At 51.2% G+C, this 19,994-nt stretch overlaps 1 protein-coding gene across 4 annotated transcripts; it reads left to right on the forward strand.

Annotated features, from left to right (window-relative positions):
* The first annotated feature begins 4,576 nt into the window (after positions 1 to 4,576).
* Positions 4,577 to 18,446, forward strand: Sema4g (semaphorin 4G). Of its 4 annotated transcripts, XR_003843513.1 has the most exons (17): positions 4,577 to 4,673; positions 6,212 to 6,296; positions 7,448 to 7,948; positions 8,038 to 8,186; positions 8,417 to 8,479; positions 11,652 to 11,750; positions 11,863 to 11,956; positions 12,106 to 12,219; positions 12,480 to 12,643; positions 12,717 to 12,886; positions 13,134 to 13,278; positions 13,402 to 13,624; positions 13,843 to 13,958; positions 14,050 to 14,210; positions 14,560 to 14,621; positions 16,179 to 17,211; positions 17,339 to 18,446. XR_003843513.1 is itself a non-coding variant. In XM_029536823.1 (16 exons), exons 3-16 carry the CDS (start codon positions 7,825 to 7,827, stop codon positions 17,006 to 17,008), a joined length of 2,514 nt encoding a protein of 837 aa, XP_029392683.1. In that variant the 5' UTR covers positions 4,577 to 4,673; positions 6,212 to 6,296; positions 7,448 to 7,824; the 3' UTR covers positions 17,009 to 18,446. The 4 variants fall into 4 exon arrangements, 3 of the variants coding, with proteins under 3 accessions (XP_029392683.1, XP_029392686.1, XP_021057665.1); XM_029536823.1 differs by having other exon boundaries at positions 16,179 to 18,446; XM_029536826.1 differs by having other exon boundaries at positions 6,232 to 6,296; positions 16,179 to 18,446.
* The last annotated feature ends 1,548 nt before the right edge of the window (positions 18,447 to 19,994 follow it).

The following is a 19,994-nucleotide window of genomic DNA, read 5'->3' on the forward strand; positions in this document are numbered from 1 at the left end:
GGGGAGGCGGAGGCAGGCAGAGCTCTAAGTTCAAGAACAGCCTGGTCCACAGAGCAAGTTCCAGGACAGCCAGGGCTACATGGAGAAACCCTGTCTCAAAGACAAATTTAATGGAGCTGGAGAAGATAGTTGATTGCTCTTCCAGAGGCTGTGGATTCAAATCCCATCCCCATGTGATGGCTAACTAGTGTAACTCTAGTTCCAAAGGCTCCTGTGCCCTCTTCTAGCCTTTACAGGCAAAGCACCCATGCACATAAAATAGTAAGTTAAGGGCTGGAGAGATGGCTCAGTGGTTAAGAGCACTGACTGCTCTTCCAAAGGTCCTGAGTTCAAATCCCAGCAATCACATGATGGCTCACAACCATCTGTAATGATATCTGGTGCCCTCTTCTAGAGTGTCTGAAGACAGCAACAGTGTACTTACATATAATAAATAAATATTTAAAAAAAACAAAAGAAAAAAAATAGTAAGTTAATTTTTAAAGAAAATTGACCAGAAGCAGGCATCTGTGGGTGTGCTTACTTGTAAATGAGGTCTTATCTTCCAACCGCGATAGCTGGAGAGTACTGTTCTTTCAGACGCTGGGGACTCTGGATGCTTCCCTGTTCCTGCTGCCAAAGATATGTTAAATAAATAAACCAAGCTTGTTGGCCTGGTGTAATAACTCATACCTATGATCCCAGCACATTGGAGGCAGAGGCAGAAGGATCACAAATTGGAGGCCATCCTGAGCTCCAGTGTGAGGCACAGTTTAATCACCCAGCATGCTTGGTGGTGGTAGATGGTTTCCCAGCATCTGCAGACATGTCCTGACACCTCCTTCTAGCTAACCAGGGCTGGAATCAGGAGAAGGCAAACCAGAAGGTCCAGCTTTGGATCTAACTCCAAGACAAGTGGCTAGGATTCTGGAAAACTTAACAGGCAAAACAGGCTCCTGGAACACAGTAAGATTACAGCATCATTGGACGGTGTCAGTCGCCTAAGGAAATACCTCGTGACCAAAATCACACTCTCCATAAGGATAGTGCTGAACAACCAGAGATGGCAAAGCAGGAGCAAAGGCCACCACAGCAAACAGGAGACAGGGCATCTTGACCAGGGCGGGTTTCTCATGCCTCAGGGACCTCTGTCTGAGGTCCCTTCTCTTCCTGTGTCACCAACACAATGTAACTTTTGTGTGCCAACCCTAGAGCCAAGCCAGCCCTGAGGTGTGTTTGTGTGTGTGTGTGTGTGTCTGGACACCAGTGTCAGACACACTCAGATGCTTTTTATCTTACAGCAAAACTGGGAAAAATAGGTTAGCAAAAGTGAAGTTCACTTGGGAGGCAGAGGCAGGCGGATTTCTGAGTTCGAGGCCAGCCTGATCTACAGAGTGAGTTCCAGGACAGCCAGGGCTACACAGAGAAACCCTGTCTCGAAAAACAAAAAACAAAACAAAAAGAAAAAAAGTAAAGTTCATTTGTGTTCTCCAAAGAATTTTGAAGGGCATCCTCACACAGCTCCCCTGTGAAGCAGCTGGCAGTGACTTGGAGGACAGGTCACACCCCACTTAACAAATGATCTGCCTTGTGTCCCAGGGAAGAAAGTCACTACTGTATTAGAACTAGTTTTTCTTTTAATTTTGTTTTGTTTTACTTTTTAGATAATAGCTGAGGATGACCTTGAACTGATCCTCCTGCCTCCACAGCTGAGATCAGGCGTGTCCCACCAAACTTGTTTAAATTAGTGCTAGCTTATTAGTTTTGGCTTCAAGTCTTATCTCTTTCACAGTAAGGAATTTTCCTTTTATCAGCTTGTTGCAATGAGTAAGAGTTGTCTGTTAAGGGAGTTTCCTATAGAAAGGCGGGATGCTGAGATCATGTGGGGCAAGAACAGAAAGGAATGGACTGTGTACTGAATCTGTTTTACCAGCAGTACTGATGTAAACGCCCATGGCAGTTTCACAAGTGACATCCTAGAACTTGGCTTCGAAATCACACATTTGACTTCTTTTAAATGAAATCCTGTGCTGTGTTTAGCATGCCTTGGACTCGGGTAGAGAAAGGATGAAGAAAGGATATACACACTCATACAGAATAGCTGGCATTGGGTGGGCTGTGCTCACTCTGACAGAGCACCACTCGGGCCCCAGCAACTGGATCCTCAGTGGGTGGGGTGTATCATGTACAGCATAGAGGGGAGTATGTTCATCTCTGTAGGCTCATCTCTCCTGGGGAGCAAACTCAGATCACAGTCACGCAGGAGGATGGAGCTGTAGTTGCTAGATTTTGCACACACTCGTCAATTATTCTTTGTGGCACACACTATTGTACTTGGCACAAGCTCCCAACATCTGCACCGGACCAACTGAGGGCTCAGGCCACCCAAAGACATCTGAGGTGTTGGGGTCCTCGACATGCCATGCCTGTGTGAAACACATTCACTCAGGACTTGATCTGTACTTTACACATTCACTGATGGCTTCCTCAGCTCCCTCTAGCTCAGTGAGCTGCAGAGCCTGCCACCCTGGCCTCCTTGCTTCCTCCTGAGGGAAGTGCCGTCAGCGCGCAACAAATGCTGACTTGGCAAGCCCAGCTTCGTAGCCTAGTGGGCCCTGCAGTTTCTCCACAATGCCAGGTACCCAGGACTGGCCTCTTCCTTCCAATCCACTTGCTCACAAAGCCTACAGGTGTCCTTCAGCCATCATCCGACCTGTACTGAAGCTCTCAGCTTTTCTGACTTTTTTTTCCAAGCCATTAGCTAACTTCTCTCCCCCTCTGTCTTCCACTAAGGTCTCGCCAGATCAAACCCACCAACCTTTTGTATGCCCCTTCTTCCAACAAGCCTGTCTATTCTAGTCCTCTTCCTCAGGCTTGCCTGGCCCACCCTTCTTAGACTTCTCCAATCCTGTCCTCCATAAACTCAACAGAGTTCAAGGCAAGTTCCAATCTGCTTAGAACCTGTTTCCCCAGCTATAAAATGAAACTACTACTTCCTCAGCATGGGGTGGGGGCACAGAAAAAGAAGTGGACCAGAGCAACGTATGTATAAAGTGTGTGCTTGGCTTGGGCAGGTGGGATGGTCTGGCAGACAAGGTGTCTGTCACCAACCCTGACAACCTCTGAGTTTGATACCTAGGCCCCACATGGTGGAAAGAGAGCAGCCCCCCTGCAATTTAGCCTCCAGGATATCACACATGGGGGTGTCCTACATGCATGCATGTGCTTTCATACAAAATAAATATAATAAACGTTTAAAGTGTGCGTGTACTTTTTAATGTAAACATTTCTCCCAGTCTCCCCCGCTGCACCACACACTACCCTGTTTGTGGAGTGCCAGGAGACATTCTAACAGGGGGGTGGAAGTGTGATCTGGGCCCTTCTGTCTAGCAGTCTGCAGCCACACACACAGTCCAAATTCTGAGGTTGTATGAGATTGAGTGCCAAACTGTATGAGCTCTGGGGAATCCTGAAAGAGGAATGAAGTTTCTTCCCAGGCTCTCCTCAGTCTCTCTTACGCCACTAGAAGCCGACTTAAAATCCTAGGCACATGCAAGAGTCTGCTTTTTAGACTCTTATTTTGGTCCTCTTTGCCCATCATTACTGCCATGGATTTTTTTTTTTTTTCTTTTTGAAAGGTGGGGAGGTCAAGGCCAGAGGTCAGGTTTCACTAGGATTTAAAGCCGAGTTCACTGTTGCTTTTGTTTTTGCTTTTCTGTGGTGCTGGGGATGAAACCAGAGTGTCCTACATGCTAGGCAAACTCTGTGCCCTTGAGCCCCAACCCCAGCCCCTAGATTCGCTCTAACAGCGCTTGGAAAGGAGGAGAGCCCGAGTTTTCAGGGAAAACCATCCTAAAGGAGTTAGGGAAGGAGGCTGAACCTGGCAAGCACAGACTATTCGGATGCTTGGGATCACTGAAAGTTTGGAGGTAAAATGACGATGGAAAAATGATAAACGCAATCCCTGAGGTGAGCCCGGGTTTGGACTAAGATTTGTTGAGTGATCCATGCACAGTGGCATGGTTTTCTTGTGCATAAAGAGCATTCTCTGTGTGCTGTCTTTTCATCCCTCCAGGCCCCCATCTCACCCACTCCGACCTCAAATTGAATAGCCTGGAGGGTGCAGAGAGCGAGGAATCACACCTTGAACTGGGAACCAAGAGCTACGCAGAAATCTGATACTGTTGTCCCCCATCAGCACACTCGCTCCATAGACCAAAGGCAGGAGGGCATGGCAAACATGTTTTGCAAGAAGTGAGGTGCAGGTTAGAGAGCAGAGTACAAGACTCCGGGACCCGAGGGTTACGCGTCCCTGCAGTAGGTAAATTGGAGGGGTCTTAGGACCAAAGCAGACCCTCAGGACCAGCCTGTTTTAGGGCGCACGCGGTGGTGAGCCCCCCCACCAGGGGGCGGGCGATATTCAGACTGACTGAGCCTGGAAAAAAGGGGAGCCAGGAGCTGTGGGCCTCGAGCATCTCCCACGAATCGGGTCTATTGTGCGTGGTGGGGTGCGCAAAGGAGGGCGGGCACCCTTCCCCGCCCCCGCCTCTGGCCCGCCTCCGGCCCCCGCCCCACCCCCGGCTCCGCCTCCACCCAGCCTCGCTCCGGCCGCGGCCCCTTCCTCCTGCAGCTGGTGCTGTGGGGCCGCGGAGTCGCACGTCGCTGTCTCTATGGACCCGGATCCCAGCGCAAAGGTGAGGGAGGCGGGGAGTGCGGGCGGTGGCCGGGCCGGGGGCTGCGGCTGGGCAAAGCCTTGTCCACGTCCATTCCAGCCTTCAAGCTAAGCCAGGCCTTTTTCACCGCCGAGACCCCCAATCCCGCATCAAAGGTTCTAGAGGGGCGCGGGCCAGGCCTCGGGTCGCGCAGGGCGCAGACCGGCCTTCTCGGAGTCGGGGGGGGGGGCAGCGTGGCCGGGACCCGCGTGGAGAACAGTGTTCCCCTGGATCTGGGTCATGTCTCCTGGCGTCCGGCGGGATCGAAGGAGAGCTTGTCCTCGAGCCGCAGCAGTAGATACTGAGGTTAGATCTGATCAAAGGAGAGAACCGCGGACTGTCCAGGATGGTGGAGGGTGGGGAAGACGAGGGAGAGGCGCCCTCAAATCTGAAGAGACCTCCATCCTAGAGGCAAATACCGCTAACCCCAGGCAGACGGACATCAGGGATGAAGGTTGAATGCCTACTGATCCTGTGGGAGGGATCCTCTCCTTCCCAGTTTTCTCCACCCTAGGAGCTAACAGAAGATGATCAGAGTTCAGCGGGCAAGCCCTGGGAAGGAACCCAAACTTGGAGTGAAGTCTGGGGTGTGAACTGGAGACCTTGAACCCTCTTAGTACTGGGGGGGGAGGGGTGGCATGCTCCACCCCCGGCCATTAACTCGGCCCTCCCAACAGGTTAAGTGGGGCTGGACGCTTTAGCCCAGTTCTCCAGATCTAGAAATGCAATCTGGGGTTGGGGAGGAGGGGGAGCTGGGGCAGGAAGAGGGCTGCTAAGGTGGCATTTCACCTTCCATTTGCTAAACTCAAGGATCTCCTCCTCCTCCTCCTCCTCCTCCCTGGGTTAGCCATTCTCCATTACAGGCATTCACCCCAGGTCAGAAGACACACACACACACACACCTTGGAGGAGAGAGAGAGAGAGAGAGAGAGAGAGAGAGAGAGAGAGAGAGAGAGAGAGAGAGAAAGCGCTGGCCTGATGACCAGGACTTTCAGGAAAGGAGACAGGATTCTGCTGTGCATCTCACCCCAGCAGACACTGTCAGCCACCAAGCTTGCAGCCAAATTCAGACCCCTTTATGCATGTCATGAGTACTTGTCTCTGCCCTGATGTACTGTGTTTGAGGACTCAGAATACATGTGTGCACTATGCCTGGCCCAGTAGCAACAATTTTGTGTGACTGCCCCTAAACAAATGTGTGTGAACAAGACCGTCCTGTTGAATATCTAGCCCTGCTTGTTCACCTCTGAGGATGTATAACCCACTGGATGAATGACAAGTAAACACAACCTTATGTGGCCTTGGCCCTTTGTGCTCTCTCTCTCTCTCTCTCTCTCTCTCTCTCTCTCTCTCTCTCTCTCTCAAACTCTGTGTGTGTGTGTGTGTGTGTGTGTGTGTGTGTGTGTGCACATGACTCCTATAAATGCATGTGTTCTTGGCCCTATACTGTGTACAAGTGTGTCCGTCTTTGAGACCCACGCATGCCCCTTACTCCCCACTGAGTGGTTCCTCTGACCTAGGATGGTCTCCTCCTGGACAGACTTCCCTAGCCAGAGGACTCACCCTTCAGAGCTGAGGAAACAGGAGGCCCCCGAATGTAAACAGGTATGGTTTCACAGTGAGGGTGCGGCTTGGGCATCCTGAAACCTCCAGCTACCCTAGCCCTCAAAACAAGAACGTGATGCCCTTTCTGTGGCTCAGAGACCCTCTCGAGCTCTCTCTTGTGACAGTTCTAACCTTTACCTCTTGAACAAACCCTCCAAATTCTTGCTATTCCTCTGACTAGCTCCAGGTCCCTCCCCTCTCTTTACAGCCAGATGGTTAATATTTGACCCAGAAGGAAAAGGAGAGGCCAGCGACACCCTCTGACCCTGCCTATGGCTGTCTCATGATATTGGGTAGATCAGGCAGCTTCCATATCTTGCCCAGCCAAGGAAATCTTCGGAAGTTCCCTGGCCAACCAATCGCCTCAACCTCAGGCGCGGTTCTAGTCTTTAAGGTGTGTCACGAGAGGTGGCTGCAAGTGTCAGGATCCTGTAGTTCACTGTCTCCATATTGCTTAAGTCTTAACTGCTCTTTCACACCGCAGTCTCCTGCGCAGGAGTCACACCTGTGCAGCTCAGGGACCCAAATCCCTGCACCTCACCTCCAACCCCTCATGTCTGTGCTTCCTGCCAGCAGGTAGGTCTAGCAGGCAGGGACTCGAGTAGATACCCAACCAGAGGGTGCAGTATGGCCTCGCACGGGCAAGGCAGAGATGTGTACCCCTTAGAGAAAAATGCCAGAGAGAAGTGTCTAATTAAAGAGAAATTCCAGAGGGAGCTCTTAGGCGGAGGGAAAGAAAAAACAAAGAGAAAACAGAACAAAATCAACAAAGGCCCATTAACTGACTGCCCAGGCCTTCCCGCAGAAGGCACCCCCACAGCAGGCAGCATTGTTGGAGGATCAGACCTCTCCAGCAACATGGGCCCAAGCAGTCTCCTAACTGGAAGAGAGCTGTTACCATGGTATAGGTTAACGCTGGTCTAAGGTCTTCCAAAGACAGTGAGTTTGCCCAGAGCAGAGCTGGGCAGAATGCCGTGAGTCTTTCCTGGTGTGGGAGTTCTGTGGATGTCCGGCCTCTGGCTTTCAGGGCCGCCTGAAGTGTGGGTGGTGCCGTCCCTCTTATGCCCACACACAAATCAAAGGCTTTCCATTTTGGAGGGATTATATATTTATTTATTGTTTTGCTTTTTTTTTTTTTTCTCTTCCTTCAGAGAATAGACAAAGAATTGGAACTTGCCCTGAGGTTGGGGGCAAGGTGACCCCTTCAGTACCCTACAGCCCTCTTGGGACCCTACACTGCCCACTCTCCATGGAATTTGCATTTGATACAGAAAGGCACTTGGTGACCCGCCCTTCCCTCTGACTTCTTACCTGTGATTCCATGGCCACACAACCCTGTGGCTCCATGTCCCCCCCATTCCAGGATCCTCCATGGCCCCATGACTACTTGACCCCCATGACCTCATGACCCCTGACCTAAATGTGATCACGCCCTGGACTTTGAACCCAGTGACTGCTCTTCCCCTGCCCTCCTGTGACGGTCCTGGGCTGTCCTTGGGGTCTTGTTGGTCTGAACTTCCCCAAGAAGATGTGGGGGAGGTTCTGGCCCTTCCTCTTCAGCTTCCTCACAGTAAGAGCAGTGCCTGGACCCTCCCTGCGGAGACCATCCCGAGAGCTAGATGCCACCCCACGGCTGACCATCTCCTATGAAGGTTAGACCCCCAACCTTGAAACACTATGGTGGCCAGAGCTGGGGACAGGAAGTAGCCCCCAGGTGGCTCACTGCCCCTCTTGTTCCTAGAGCTCTCCCATATTCGGCACTTCAAGGGCCAAGCCCAGAACTATTCAACACTGCTGCTGGAGGAGGGTTCCGAGAGGCTGCTGGTGGGGGCTCGAGGCGCCCTGTTCTCTCTCAGTGCCCGTGACATAAGAGATAGGACTCACAAAGAGGTCAGCCCCTGGCATCTGGACTGACCACAGGGTCTCCAGCTTCCTGGGACCTCAATGACCTGGTGACCTGCCCCCAGCCTTCCCGACCTCTGGACAGCACTGTCCTTTCCAGCCCAGGGCTCCTTCTGAAATCCACCTCACTTCAGTTTCCCCTGTGCTCTGGAGCAGCACATTCTCTGGGTAGTGGATACTGAGGTCAACATAGCAGTCTGTCCCTTTCCTCTCACTAGATCCACTGGGAGGCCTCCCCAGAGATGCAAAGCAAGTGCCATCAGAAAGGGAAAAACAACCAGGTATGTGATCTCCCTGTCCCCAGCTCTCCTGTCTTCCTCCTCAACCAGGGGTGCCAGAGTTGGAGGGACACAGATGGAGTTGGACAGATGTGCATCCAAGTGCACAACTGCAATGAGTAGTGTGAGTGACTGGCCTTAGGGTAACCCTTGGACTCCAACAATCCATGGTCGATAGCTTGGTCTGTCACAGTAACTTAATCCCTTTCCCAGGGGAGCTCAAAGTATAATCATAATAGTAAGTAACTGCTAATAAGTGACAACTAGACCTAGTTCTAAAATAATCTGATGAAGCATTGTTATACCCATTTTACAGTTAGGAAAAATGAGACTTTGCTGGACCTCTAGTCTACCTGGTGTTCATGGAAAGACATTAGTCAAATATTAGTCCTTTCTAACTAAAAGGCAGAGTGTCTGGGGGGCAGGGATCGTGTCTGGTTAGGTAACAACCATTTAGAGAGCTTTTTAGTTTTTTTGTACCTACTTATTTGTTTTGGAGTTTTTGAGACAGAGTCTTACTGTGTATCCTTGGCTGGCTGCAACTCACTCTGTAGACTAGGCTGGTTTCCAATCACAAGAGATTTGCCTGCCTGTGCCTTCTGAGTGCTGGGATTAAAGGTGTGTAACACCACTCCTGGCTTGAAGAGATTTTTAAGAATACAAGTTGGAAAGAATGGCATGGCTCAGCATAGGCACACACATAGACACACAAAATAAATAGAAAACAAAAAATATATATATTCTAAGCTAGTTATAGTGGCATATGTCTGTAATTCCAGCCCTTGAAGATAAATATATGTATATGTATATATATGGTGTGTGTGTGTGTGTGTGTGTGTGTGTGTGTGAAACAAAAAGTACACATTCACACTGGACATGATGTTGGCGTGTGCCTATGATCCCAGCAGTTGGGAGTTAGAGGCAAGAGGATTAGAAGTTCAAAGAAAGCCTTGTCCTCAAACAAGTTTGAGGCTAGCCTGGGCTATATCAGATTTTTGTCTCAAACTAAAATCAGTATACATCCCAAGGTCCACCAATGTAGAAATTCTGACTCAACAAGTCTGTGGTGTGTCCCTCTAAAATTTTCTATGAGAGACTCCCTCGGTGCATTGTGGGTAATAAACAGAGCTAGTGGGACAGGTGAACCCAGGTCACAAAGTCTTATAATTGCCCAGTGGAGGGTTTAGACTTTATTGTGACAATGATACCCATACTGTTTGATGCCTTAGAGGCCCTCATGTGAATCACAGGTTCCACATCAGTTGGTCTGAAAAGGCTCTAAGATGCTTGCTGCCCTTGAACGCCAACTAAAGCTGCTATCTCTGGTTCCCAGACCACTTTGAGCAGCAAGGTATCCGAAAACATTTCCCAAAGCATTGTCCTGAAGGATACTCATTTTCAAAAGAGGGACTCAAGTGCTCTAGTGTGTTTGGCAAGGGTGACATTCCCATCCCACTGTGCACAGTGACATCCTTAAGGCTCTGAGAAGTCACCCAGTAGAGATAGACGTGACTGCTTCCCAGGTTCGTTGACTACAGAATTCTTCCCAAACTGCCTTTTTCTCTCTCTTAGGGAGCTACTCTAGGAATGTCTGTCTCACCCCACATGCCAGATGAATTAAAATAGACTGAGACTAGAGGCAGGAAGAATGGTGGAATGGGGGCATCTTAGGGCTGAGGAACAGGCCTGAGCAGGCTGATACAAGGAACAGAGACATAGGTGACAGCAGGTGACAGTGTATAAGTGGAGAGAAGTCTTCCATGGACTCCAACCCTGGGTGCTAGACAGGAGGATGATCTGAGAGCTGGACAGCAGCCCAGGGCACCCGAGGGACAAGGAGGCCAGTGTGGCTGGAGTAGGTGGAGTGAGCAAATGGGGAAGACCGGGGGTGTATGGGCCAGTGTGGGCTCATGTGTTCAGAGCATTGGTGAGCAGCGGCCATGCCATGGTCTGTTTTACATCTGTGCTGCTGGGGCTGGAAAGATGGCTCAGTGGTTAAGAGCACCGACTGCTCTTCCAGAGGTCCTGAGTTCAAATCCCAGCAACCACGTTGGCTCACAACCATCCATAATGAGAGCTCACACCCTCTTCCGGGGTGTCTGAAGACAGCTACAGTGTACTTACATATAATAAATAAAGAAAATAATTCTAAAAAAAAAAAAATTAAAATAAAGAATTACATCTGTGCTGCTTGGGAGAGTGGCTTGGATGAGCGCAAGAGGGCACTGACAGATGGACCATCTCTGGAGGGAAACTTTGGACATGGTATCTACGGTCCCCTTCTCAGGCCACCTGGGAGACAGGAACACATGACAGGCTGTTGACAACAGATCCCCTTGTCCATTTGAATTTTACACTCTGAACATCTTTCACTCACGGAGTAAATGGTTGTTATGAAGAGTAGCTTAGGTTAGCAGGAGGTCAGGTGGCTGCTAGGCCAGAGGAAGAGGTAATGGTTGTCTGGACCGGATGAGAATAGTGAAGTGGTCAAGTTCAAGAACCACTTGGCACAGTGACTCATGGAGTGGGACTGAATGTGGGGATGAGAGAGTGGGCTGCAGCGAAGATGTTCCTGGACCAGAGCACAGTGGGTGGAGTTAGAGGAGGGAAAGACTGGATAAACAGGTTTAAGAGGGATGATGTGGGACGGGGGAATGGGATAACGTGAGATTGATGTTGCTTGTGAGCTAACAGAGAGAGCATTTATGGGAGCTCCAGGGTTAGGGGGGGACCTTGCTCAGAAGTAACGTTTTTCCCGATGTGCATTCGTGTTTTGCCCTACATGTATGTGTGTGTGTGTGTGAGGATGTCATATCTTGACGTTACAGACAGTTGTGAGCTGCCATGTGGGTGCTGGGAATTGAGCCTGGGTCTTCTGGAAGAACAGTTAATGTTCGTAACTGCTGAGCCATCTCTCCAGCCCCTCAAAAGTAACTTTTGAGTTTGTGTCAAACCCCCATTTTCCTGAAATGCTCCTCTATCTTTGAGCTCTGATGGTGCCTGAAAGTTAGGTGGCGGGGATTGTAGGAGACAGACCCTGGAAGGGAGACAATCACTGGAAGGGTGGTGTCAGGCCATCAGCGGCATCCTGGAAAGTATATCCGATAAGCTAGACTAATGGAGGTGGCTTGTATCTGGGCTGACGAGTTCTATCACTGCCTCCCTCTGTCTATAGACTGAGTGTTTCAACCACGTGCGATTTCTACAGCGGCTCAATGCCACCCACTTCTATGCATGTGGGACCCATGCCTTCCAGCCCCTCTGTGCAGCTATTGTGAGTATCCCTGCCCCTTGCCCTGACTCCTAACACCAGACTGGCCTGACATTGAGCTGCAGCCCTTGCCTGTCCTCAGGACCACTGACCAATTGGGACCCTTCTTCTCCAGGATGCTGAAGCCTTCATCTTGCCTACTAGTTTCGAGGAGGGAAAGGAGAAATGTCCTTATGACCCGGCCCGTGGCTTCACAGGCCTTATCATCGGTGAGCAGACACTACTGCGGCCAGCCAGCCCTCAGTCGCAGGATTCTATGATCTGAATGTGGATCCTGTTGCTAGGACTTACCATTTGTGCATGCCATGTTTCCTATTGCACATGCCATTTATTTCATGCCTGGATGTCCCTGCCCCAGATGGAGGCCTCTACACAGCCACACGGTATGAATTCCGGAGCATTCCTGATATCCGCCGGAGCCGCCACCCACACTCTCTGAGAACTGAGGAGGCACCCATGCACTGGCTCAATGGTTAGGAGGGTGAGGTGCAGGATGACGGGGGCTGGGAGGGAGGAGTCCATTTCTTACTGTTTGTTCATTTGGGCAGCCAACTATCCCATTTCCAAGTCTGCAGGTGAGGCTGTGCGTGTGTGTGTGTGTGTGTGTGTGTGTGTGTGTGTGTGTGTGGAGGGGGGGAGGGGTGGCTATGAGGGGGCGTGGCTTGAAGTTGAGAGTGTGGGAGAGAGCGTGACCCGTTTCATAAGACACCCAAATAAATACTCAACCCACAGATGCCGAGTTTGTGTTCTCTGTGCTGGTGCGGGAGAGCAAGACCAGCGCAGTGGGTGATGATGACAAGATTTACTACTTCTTCATGGAGCGTGAGGAAGGTTCCAGCAGCTTCACCCAGAGTCGCAGCAGCCACCGTGTGGCTAGAGTAGCCCGTGTGTGCAAGGTGCATATGATGCAGTCAGGGAATGGGGAGAGGTTAGACCACTGATCCTGATCCTGTGTCCCTACCTCCCCAGGGAGATCTGGGAGGGAAGAAGATCCTACAGAAGAAGTGGACATCCTTTCTGAAGGCTCGTCTCATCTGCCACATCCCCCAGTATGAGACGCTACGGGGGGTCTGCAGCCTGGATGCTGATACATCATCCCACACACATTTCTATGCAGTCTTCACACTGACAACACAGTGGTAAGCACAGAGGCGGTGGGAAAGGGAAGGAACTGACGTCACTGATGAGCTAGGGGAGAGGGCAGGCAGGCTGCAAAATGAGGTCAGGCATGTCAAGCTATCCTAGGGCCAGAGGGCATTGTGGTCCGCTGATGCACAAGACGGGTCCATAGGCCTACAGTGGAGCTGAACCGTTGTAAAGTGGTTCCAGATGGAGCACAGGGCTGGGTCAGGCTCCACTCAATCCTCCACTATGTCTCATTCCTAGGAAGACGCTGGAGGCTTCAGCCATCTGCCGCTATGACCTGGCTGAGATTCAGGCTGTCTTCACAGGCCCTTTTATGGAGTACCAGGATGGCGCTCGGCGCTGGGGCCGCTATGAGGGTGGGGTGCCTGAACCCCGGCCTGGCTCGGTGAGCGCTCAGGCCTGGACCCTACATTGAGTGGACAAAGCTCAGGGGCGGGGTGGGGTTCAGCCTTATCGGAGGGAGGCAGTTGGTGGAGTCCTGAGTCTCACCACCCATCCCCCAACCCAGTGCATCACAGATTCATTGCGCAGCCGAGGCTACAACTCATCCCAAGACTTGCCATCCCTGGTTCTGGACTTTGTGAAGTTGCACCCCCTGATGGCTCGGCCTGTGGTGCCCACACGTGGGCGGCCTCTGCTGCTGAAGCGCAATGTACGCTACACACATCTCACAGGAACACACGTCAGCACACCTGCTGGACCCACCTATGACCTGCTCTTTCTGGGCACAGGTGCTTCTGACCCAAATCCCTGATCCCTAAACGGCCTTGGTTACTGATGTCCCTGCCACATTGGCTTGGAGTAGCCCGTGTCCTGAGGGACCACTGCTGGTGGCTGATTACTTGTCTCTGACCTTATGATTCCTGAGCTGTTCCCATTAGGCCTCCTGTCAGGTACTGAGAGCATATCACACTGTTGGGTTCTGACTTCTGCCCTTTTTCCACATCAGCTGATGGCTGGATCCACAAGGCCGTAGTCCTGGGCTCTGGGATGCACATAATTGAAGAGATACAAGTGTTCAGGGAGCCCCAGTCTGTGGACAATCTAGTTATCTCACCGATGCAGGTAGTCTGGCCTCACTATGCTAACAGGAAAAGGGACTGGGGAGGCTGGGCAGAGACGGGGGTTGCTGACTGACTGTCCTCTCTGGTTCCAGCACAGCCTCTACGTGGGGGCTGCAAGTGGAGTCCTACAGTTTCCTCTGTCCAGCTGCTCACGCTATCGGTCCTGCTATGACTGCATCCTGGCACGGGACCCCTACTGTGGCTGGGACTCCAGCACTCATGCCTGTGTGGTGGCCACCACTGTAGCCAACAGGTCCCAGGGTAGAGGTCGGGAGTAGGGGTGGGGTAGATGTAGAAGAAGAAAGCCCACCAGCCTGTAAGGTGTTATTGGTGAGCCTGATGCCCATTTCCTGGTGTTCATGACTCTTGATTTTCTTTTTTTTTTTTTTTTTTTTTTTTTTAAAGATTTATTTATTTATTATATGTAAGTACACTGTAGCTGTCTTCAGACACTCCAGAAGAGGGTGTCAGATCTTGTTACGGATGGTTATGAGCCACCATGTGGTTGCTGGGATTTGAACTCTGGACCTTTGGAAGAGCAGTCGGGTGCTCTTACCCACTGAGCCATCTCACCAGCCCGACTCTTGATTTTCTTTCTGCAGGACAGCATTGATACAGGATGTAGAGAGAGGAAATCGAGGCTGCGAGGGCAGCAGGGATGCAGGTAAGTGGAAATCATGGACTTGTGTGATGTTTATGACTTGCTGTGCTTGAGTAGTTTTGGTGGGTGAGTGAGTGAGTGCTGGACAGATATTTATTTCCCAAGTATAAATGAGGAAATAGATTCAAGACTTGGAGACAGGTGGGGATGTGGTTCATTGGTAGAGAGTTCTCCTTGTCTTACCGTGTAAAGGCCCTGGGTTTGCTCTCTAGCGCCATTCCCCCCGCCACACACACACACAGAGGTTGAGAGAGAGGAGGGGAGCTAATGAGTTAGTTATGGTTATATGATCATATCTAAAGTATATGCCTAAGTGGGGGGGTGTATAAGCACAAGTAACTATGATTATTAATAACTGCAACTACAACAAGATGAAGAAGGTTAATGTGTTTCTCTCAAACAAAAATCATGTAGCAGAGCTGATGTCTGAAGGAAGAAGAAGAGTCAGCAGTCAGAGCTGACATGGACTCAGGTGCCAGCACTGGTCAAAATCCTGCCGCGTGCGTTTATTTTCACAACACTCTGTGTGCGGCACCATTAGCATCCCCATGAGGGGCAGCCCCTCTGAGGCACGGGCGATGTGAGGAAACTAACTGTTCATGGTTACTCGGCTACTAAATGGCAGGTGCAGAAGCAGCCTGGCCTCAAGCAGTCAGATGCAAGTTTGTGCTTTTGATCACCACGTGCATGCCTCGTGTCCGTGGAAGTAAGAGTGTTGTATTCCCTGGAACTGGAGTCATGGATGCTTGTGAACCACCCTATGAATGCTGGGAGCCAAACTCAGGTCCTCTGCCAGGGCAACAACTGCTCTTAACCACTGAGCCATCTCTCTAGCTCTTGTGCTCAAAAATTTAAAACTATATTTATTTTGCTCACAAGCACGTATGATGTGGATGCGCATGTATAAGACAGCTTACGGGAGTTGATTTTCTCCTTCTCAGGGACTGAAATCAGCGGTCAAGCTTAGCAGCTAGCCCCTACACTCACCGACCTCTCTGCTCAGTCTAGATTTGTGTTTTCAAGGGATCACCTTTGGTTGCAAGAAGAGATTAAACAAGGGCCCTAGAGGGCAGGCCGCCATGGAAGGAGAGAAAGGAATAGGTCTGAGAGTCTCATGAGGGTAGACCTAAAGATGAGGGAGAGGCAAGGGAGCCTCCCAGGTTCCTGATGCAAACTGCCGAGCAGCTGGTGGTGCAATGCAAAGAAAGGACCTGGTGTGTGGGGTGAATACAATGTTGGCTTTATCCAGATGCCCAGCACATGGTAAACGGTCAAGTCTGGTGTTCAGGAAAGGAAGCTGGGCTGAAGGGAAGATCTGGAGTCCTTTGGTAAATGGTAGGAACTGAAAGTACAGGGCCGAGGAGCTGCTAGAGAAGGAAAAAGGGGCCCAAGACACTGCTTACTTCTTATGAAGGACGGGCCAATGGGCATCCCGGGAAGCATGCATGCACAGGGTGTCACCCATTCTAGACTTGGTGCTTCTAGACAGCTGTCTACAATCTATCTTCCAATGCTGTCTGGGATAGGCAGGTATTGATCCTTCCCTTCAATCTTCCCCAGGACCACCACCGCCACTCAAGACCCGATCTGTGCTCCGGGGTGATGATGTCCTCTTGCCCTGTGACCAGCCGTCTAACCTGGCCCGGGCTTTGTGGCTACTCAACGGGAGCAAGAGCCTGAGTGACGGGCAGGATGGCTACCGCGTGGGAGTGGATGGGCTGTTGGTAACAGACACACAACTGGAACACAGCGGCAACTATGGCTGCTACGCTGAGGAAAACGGCCTCCGTATGCTGCTGGCTTCCTACAGCCTCACAGTCAGGCCAGCCACCCCTGCCCCAGCTCCACAAGCCCCTGCCACACCTGGGGCACAGCTGGCACATGACATGCGGTTGTTCTATGTGGTAGCCATTGCGATACTTGGTGGCCTCTGCCTCATCTTGGCATCTTCCCTACTATATGTGGCTTGTCTGAGGGGAGGCAGACGAGGTCGAAGACGAAAATACTCATTGGGTCGGGCTGGCCGGGCAGGGGGCTCAGCAGTGCAGCTGCAGACTGTCTCAGGCCAGTGTCCTGGAGAGGAAGATGAAGGTGACGATGGAGAAGGAACTGGGGGTCTGGAGAGTGGCTGCCTCCAGATCATCCCAGGGGAAGGAGCCCCAGCCCCACCACCCCCACCCCCACCTCCCCCACCCGCTGAGCTGACCAATGGGCTGGTGGCACTGCCCAGCCGGCTTCGAAGGATGAATGGCAACAGCTATGTGCTCCTGAGGCAGAGCAACAACGGAGTGCCAGCAGGACCCTGCTCCTTTGCAGAGGAGCTCAGCCGCATCCTGGAGAAGAGGAAGCACACGCAGCTTGTAGAGCAGCTAGACGAGAGCTCTGTCTGAGCCTAGGCTCCCAAGCCAGCCTGGCTGCCCTGGGCTGGGCCACTGCCTCCCCAACACCTCCACCCTCCTTCATCCTCCCAACTCCATTTCTTCCAACTTTTTGATGTCTCTGTAGGGCTGGCCAAAGTCATGGTTAGCCAAAGTCCCCTCTTCAGTCTCCAAGACACATGTGAGCAGCCCAGGCCCACCGGTGCTCCTCAAAGGTAGGTGCTCCCCCAGAACCAAGTACTCTGCAAACCTAGACCCAGTTTCTATCTCTTGACCTAAGGACTTGGGAGGAGAGAATCGTCTTCTTATCCGTTATCTGCCCAACCTTCCTCTTCTTCTCAGGTAGGGCTCTGCAGGTTCAGATGGCCTCAATGTCACCACCCTCTGCACAGCTGTGTGCTGGGTAGTCCTGAATTCAGACAAGACCTCTCTCTACCAGCCACCCGAGTCCTGCTTCCATTCACATGTGCACATGGAAGAATGTTTATCAGCTGGGCTGCAGTGTCCCAAACCTCCTGGGGCATCCTTGTCTCACTTATCCTAGATTCAGGGCACCCTCCCAATCGTCACCTTGCTATCTCTCATCTTTCCAGCCCAGCCCCATGTGGTAACCCTTTGGCCGGAGACTGGACCAGGCTGGCTTGGGAGGGAAAAAGTATCACTGCTCTCCCTCCTTTCCTCCGTAGCCCTTGGGAGTCAGCCTCCCTCCTCCTCGCATTCACATGCAAGGGTGCCAGAGCTCCAGGCATGGCCTTTCCCCATGCATATGTGGCAACACACCCAGATCATGTGCTTACATTTCCACCCACATGTACATTCTGAACCCCACCCCCAACCCCCTTGCCACCTCCCTCAGACCTGTGTCTACTAGGTTTGGTCCATGGATATTTCAAAGGAAGATTTCCCTTCCCATTTATTGGTCCTCACTGAACTAGGACAAGTGGCCAACACTGCACTCAATGAGCCAGCTTCCCTCTTAGGGACCAAGCAATTGCTTCTCCTAGATCATAGCAGGAGGAAGTGATCTGCTATCTCACCTGGCACATGAAGCCCACTCCTGGAACTATGCAAAGGGCAGAGGCTGGGCGTGTGGATGCTTGGCTCCCATCCCTGTCCTACCTCACCAGGGCACTTTCAAGGTCCAAGGGCCTCAGATGTCTCCAGGCCCACACGGGACAATCAACCCTGACTGAGCTCTCCCGTCCCCCTTGGGTGAGGATGACTGTTATTTTTGTAGCTGAAAACGTGGAACCCCCACGAGTTTTTACTGCCCTTCACCCATACCTCTCCCACCTCCACCCCACAATGAATGTATTTATTGTGAGAATGGCTGTACTTCTTCAGGAATGCCCCCCACTCATCACCCAGGTGGGTGGAACAGGCATGTGATGGAATGGGGAGCCTGGGCTCTGCTCCTCCTGACGTTGGCTAATAAATGCCCTCTTTGCCCTCTTTGAGTGTCTGCTTGGTCTAGACTGGCTTTACCAGAGACAGATTTCTGGCTTATGGAGAAGGTGCTCCAGAGATTTCTTCATCTAGGGTTGGCTTTGGGAATGAGATCTGCTTCTGCCTTTGCTGAGCCGGGCAGGCACAGGGGCCATGAGTTAGGGGCTCATTTTACTCCCTGATGACGATATTAAGGGGGACAAAAATCAGAGCAGCTCAAGAAGTCACAAGAACTCCAGGCCTTTGCTCCTGGTCCCCTTCCTTTGGCTTTATTTTTGCAGACAGGGAATCTCACTGTTGCTTGAGCTGGTCACCAACTCCTAGATCTGTGCAAATACTGATATACACTAACAGGTCCTTGTTGTGCGTGTGCACATATGCTTGACCATGCCAGGGTGTACACGTGCAGGTCAGAGGACAAGGCCAGAGAAGCTGTTTTCTGCTTCTCCCACTATGTGAGTTCTGGGGACCAAACTCAAGTTGCCAGGGATTGCCTTTATATACCGAACCATCTACCCAGCTCTGCCTTTATATACTGAGCCATCTACCCAGCTCTGCCTTTACATACTGAGCCATCTACCCAGCTCTGCCTTTATATACTGAACCATCTACCCAACATGGTCTTCCTGTGTAGCCCTCACTGGCTTAGAACTCTCTATGTAGACTAGGCTGGCCTTGAACTCATCTCTCTGGCTGCCTCTGCCTTTCAAGTGTTGGTGATTAAAAGCTGCACTACCACATGAAGGCCTTTCCCTTCCCTGACTCCCCACTGCCCAATACCCTTAGAGACCAGGAACCCTGAAACCATCCAGGTTCCTGGAACCATAACAGATGGTCACTGGTTGCTGTGTGGTTGCTGAGAATTGAGCCCGAGGCCACCAGAAGAGCAGTAAGTGGTTTTAACCCTGAGCCACCTTGCAGCCCCTGCCTTGATTACAGTAAGCCTGGAAGATACTTCCTGCCAGCCCGTGCTCCTCCCCAAGCTTTTCAGCACGTCCCACTCCTCCATCCAGGGAGAGACATGGATCCGTTCTGTGAGGGGACCTGCTCTGAGACTCTGAGTCACATTGCCTTTGACACTAACCATTGAAAGGTTTTATGTTCTATTTCTGGTTTTAGAGTTAAAAGTATGGCTTGTGCTTAAACTATGCATACATCATGAGCCAAGCACAGTGGCGCACACCGTTAGTCCCAGCACTTGGGAAGCAGAGGCAGACAGGTCTCTGTGAGTTTGAAGCCAGCCAGAGAGCTACACAGCGAGATCCTACATCTTGAAAAAAAGTACGGGGGCTGGTGAGATGGCTCAGAGGTTAAGAGTGCCGACTGTTCTTCCAGAGGTCCTGAGTTCAAATCCCAGCAACCACATGGTGGCTCACAACCATCTGTAATGAAATCTGATGCTCTCTTCTAGAGTCTGAAGACATCTACAGTGTACTTACATATAATAAATAAATATTTAAAAAAAAAAAAAAGTACAAATTTTTGAATTGTGACTTTGAGAGGCTAGAGAGATGGCTCAGGTGGATAAAAGCACTGACTGTTCTTTCAAAAG

The sequence above is a fragment of the Mus pahari genome, chromosome 1, assembly GCF_900095145.1.
Source record: "Mus pahari chromosome 1, PAHARI_EIJ_v1.1, whole genome shotgun sequence".
NCBI lineage: Eukaryota > Metazoa > Chordata > Mammalia > Rodentia > Muridae > Mus > Mus pahari.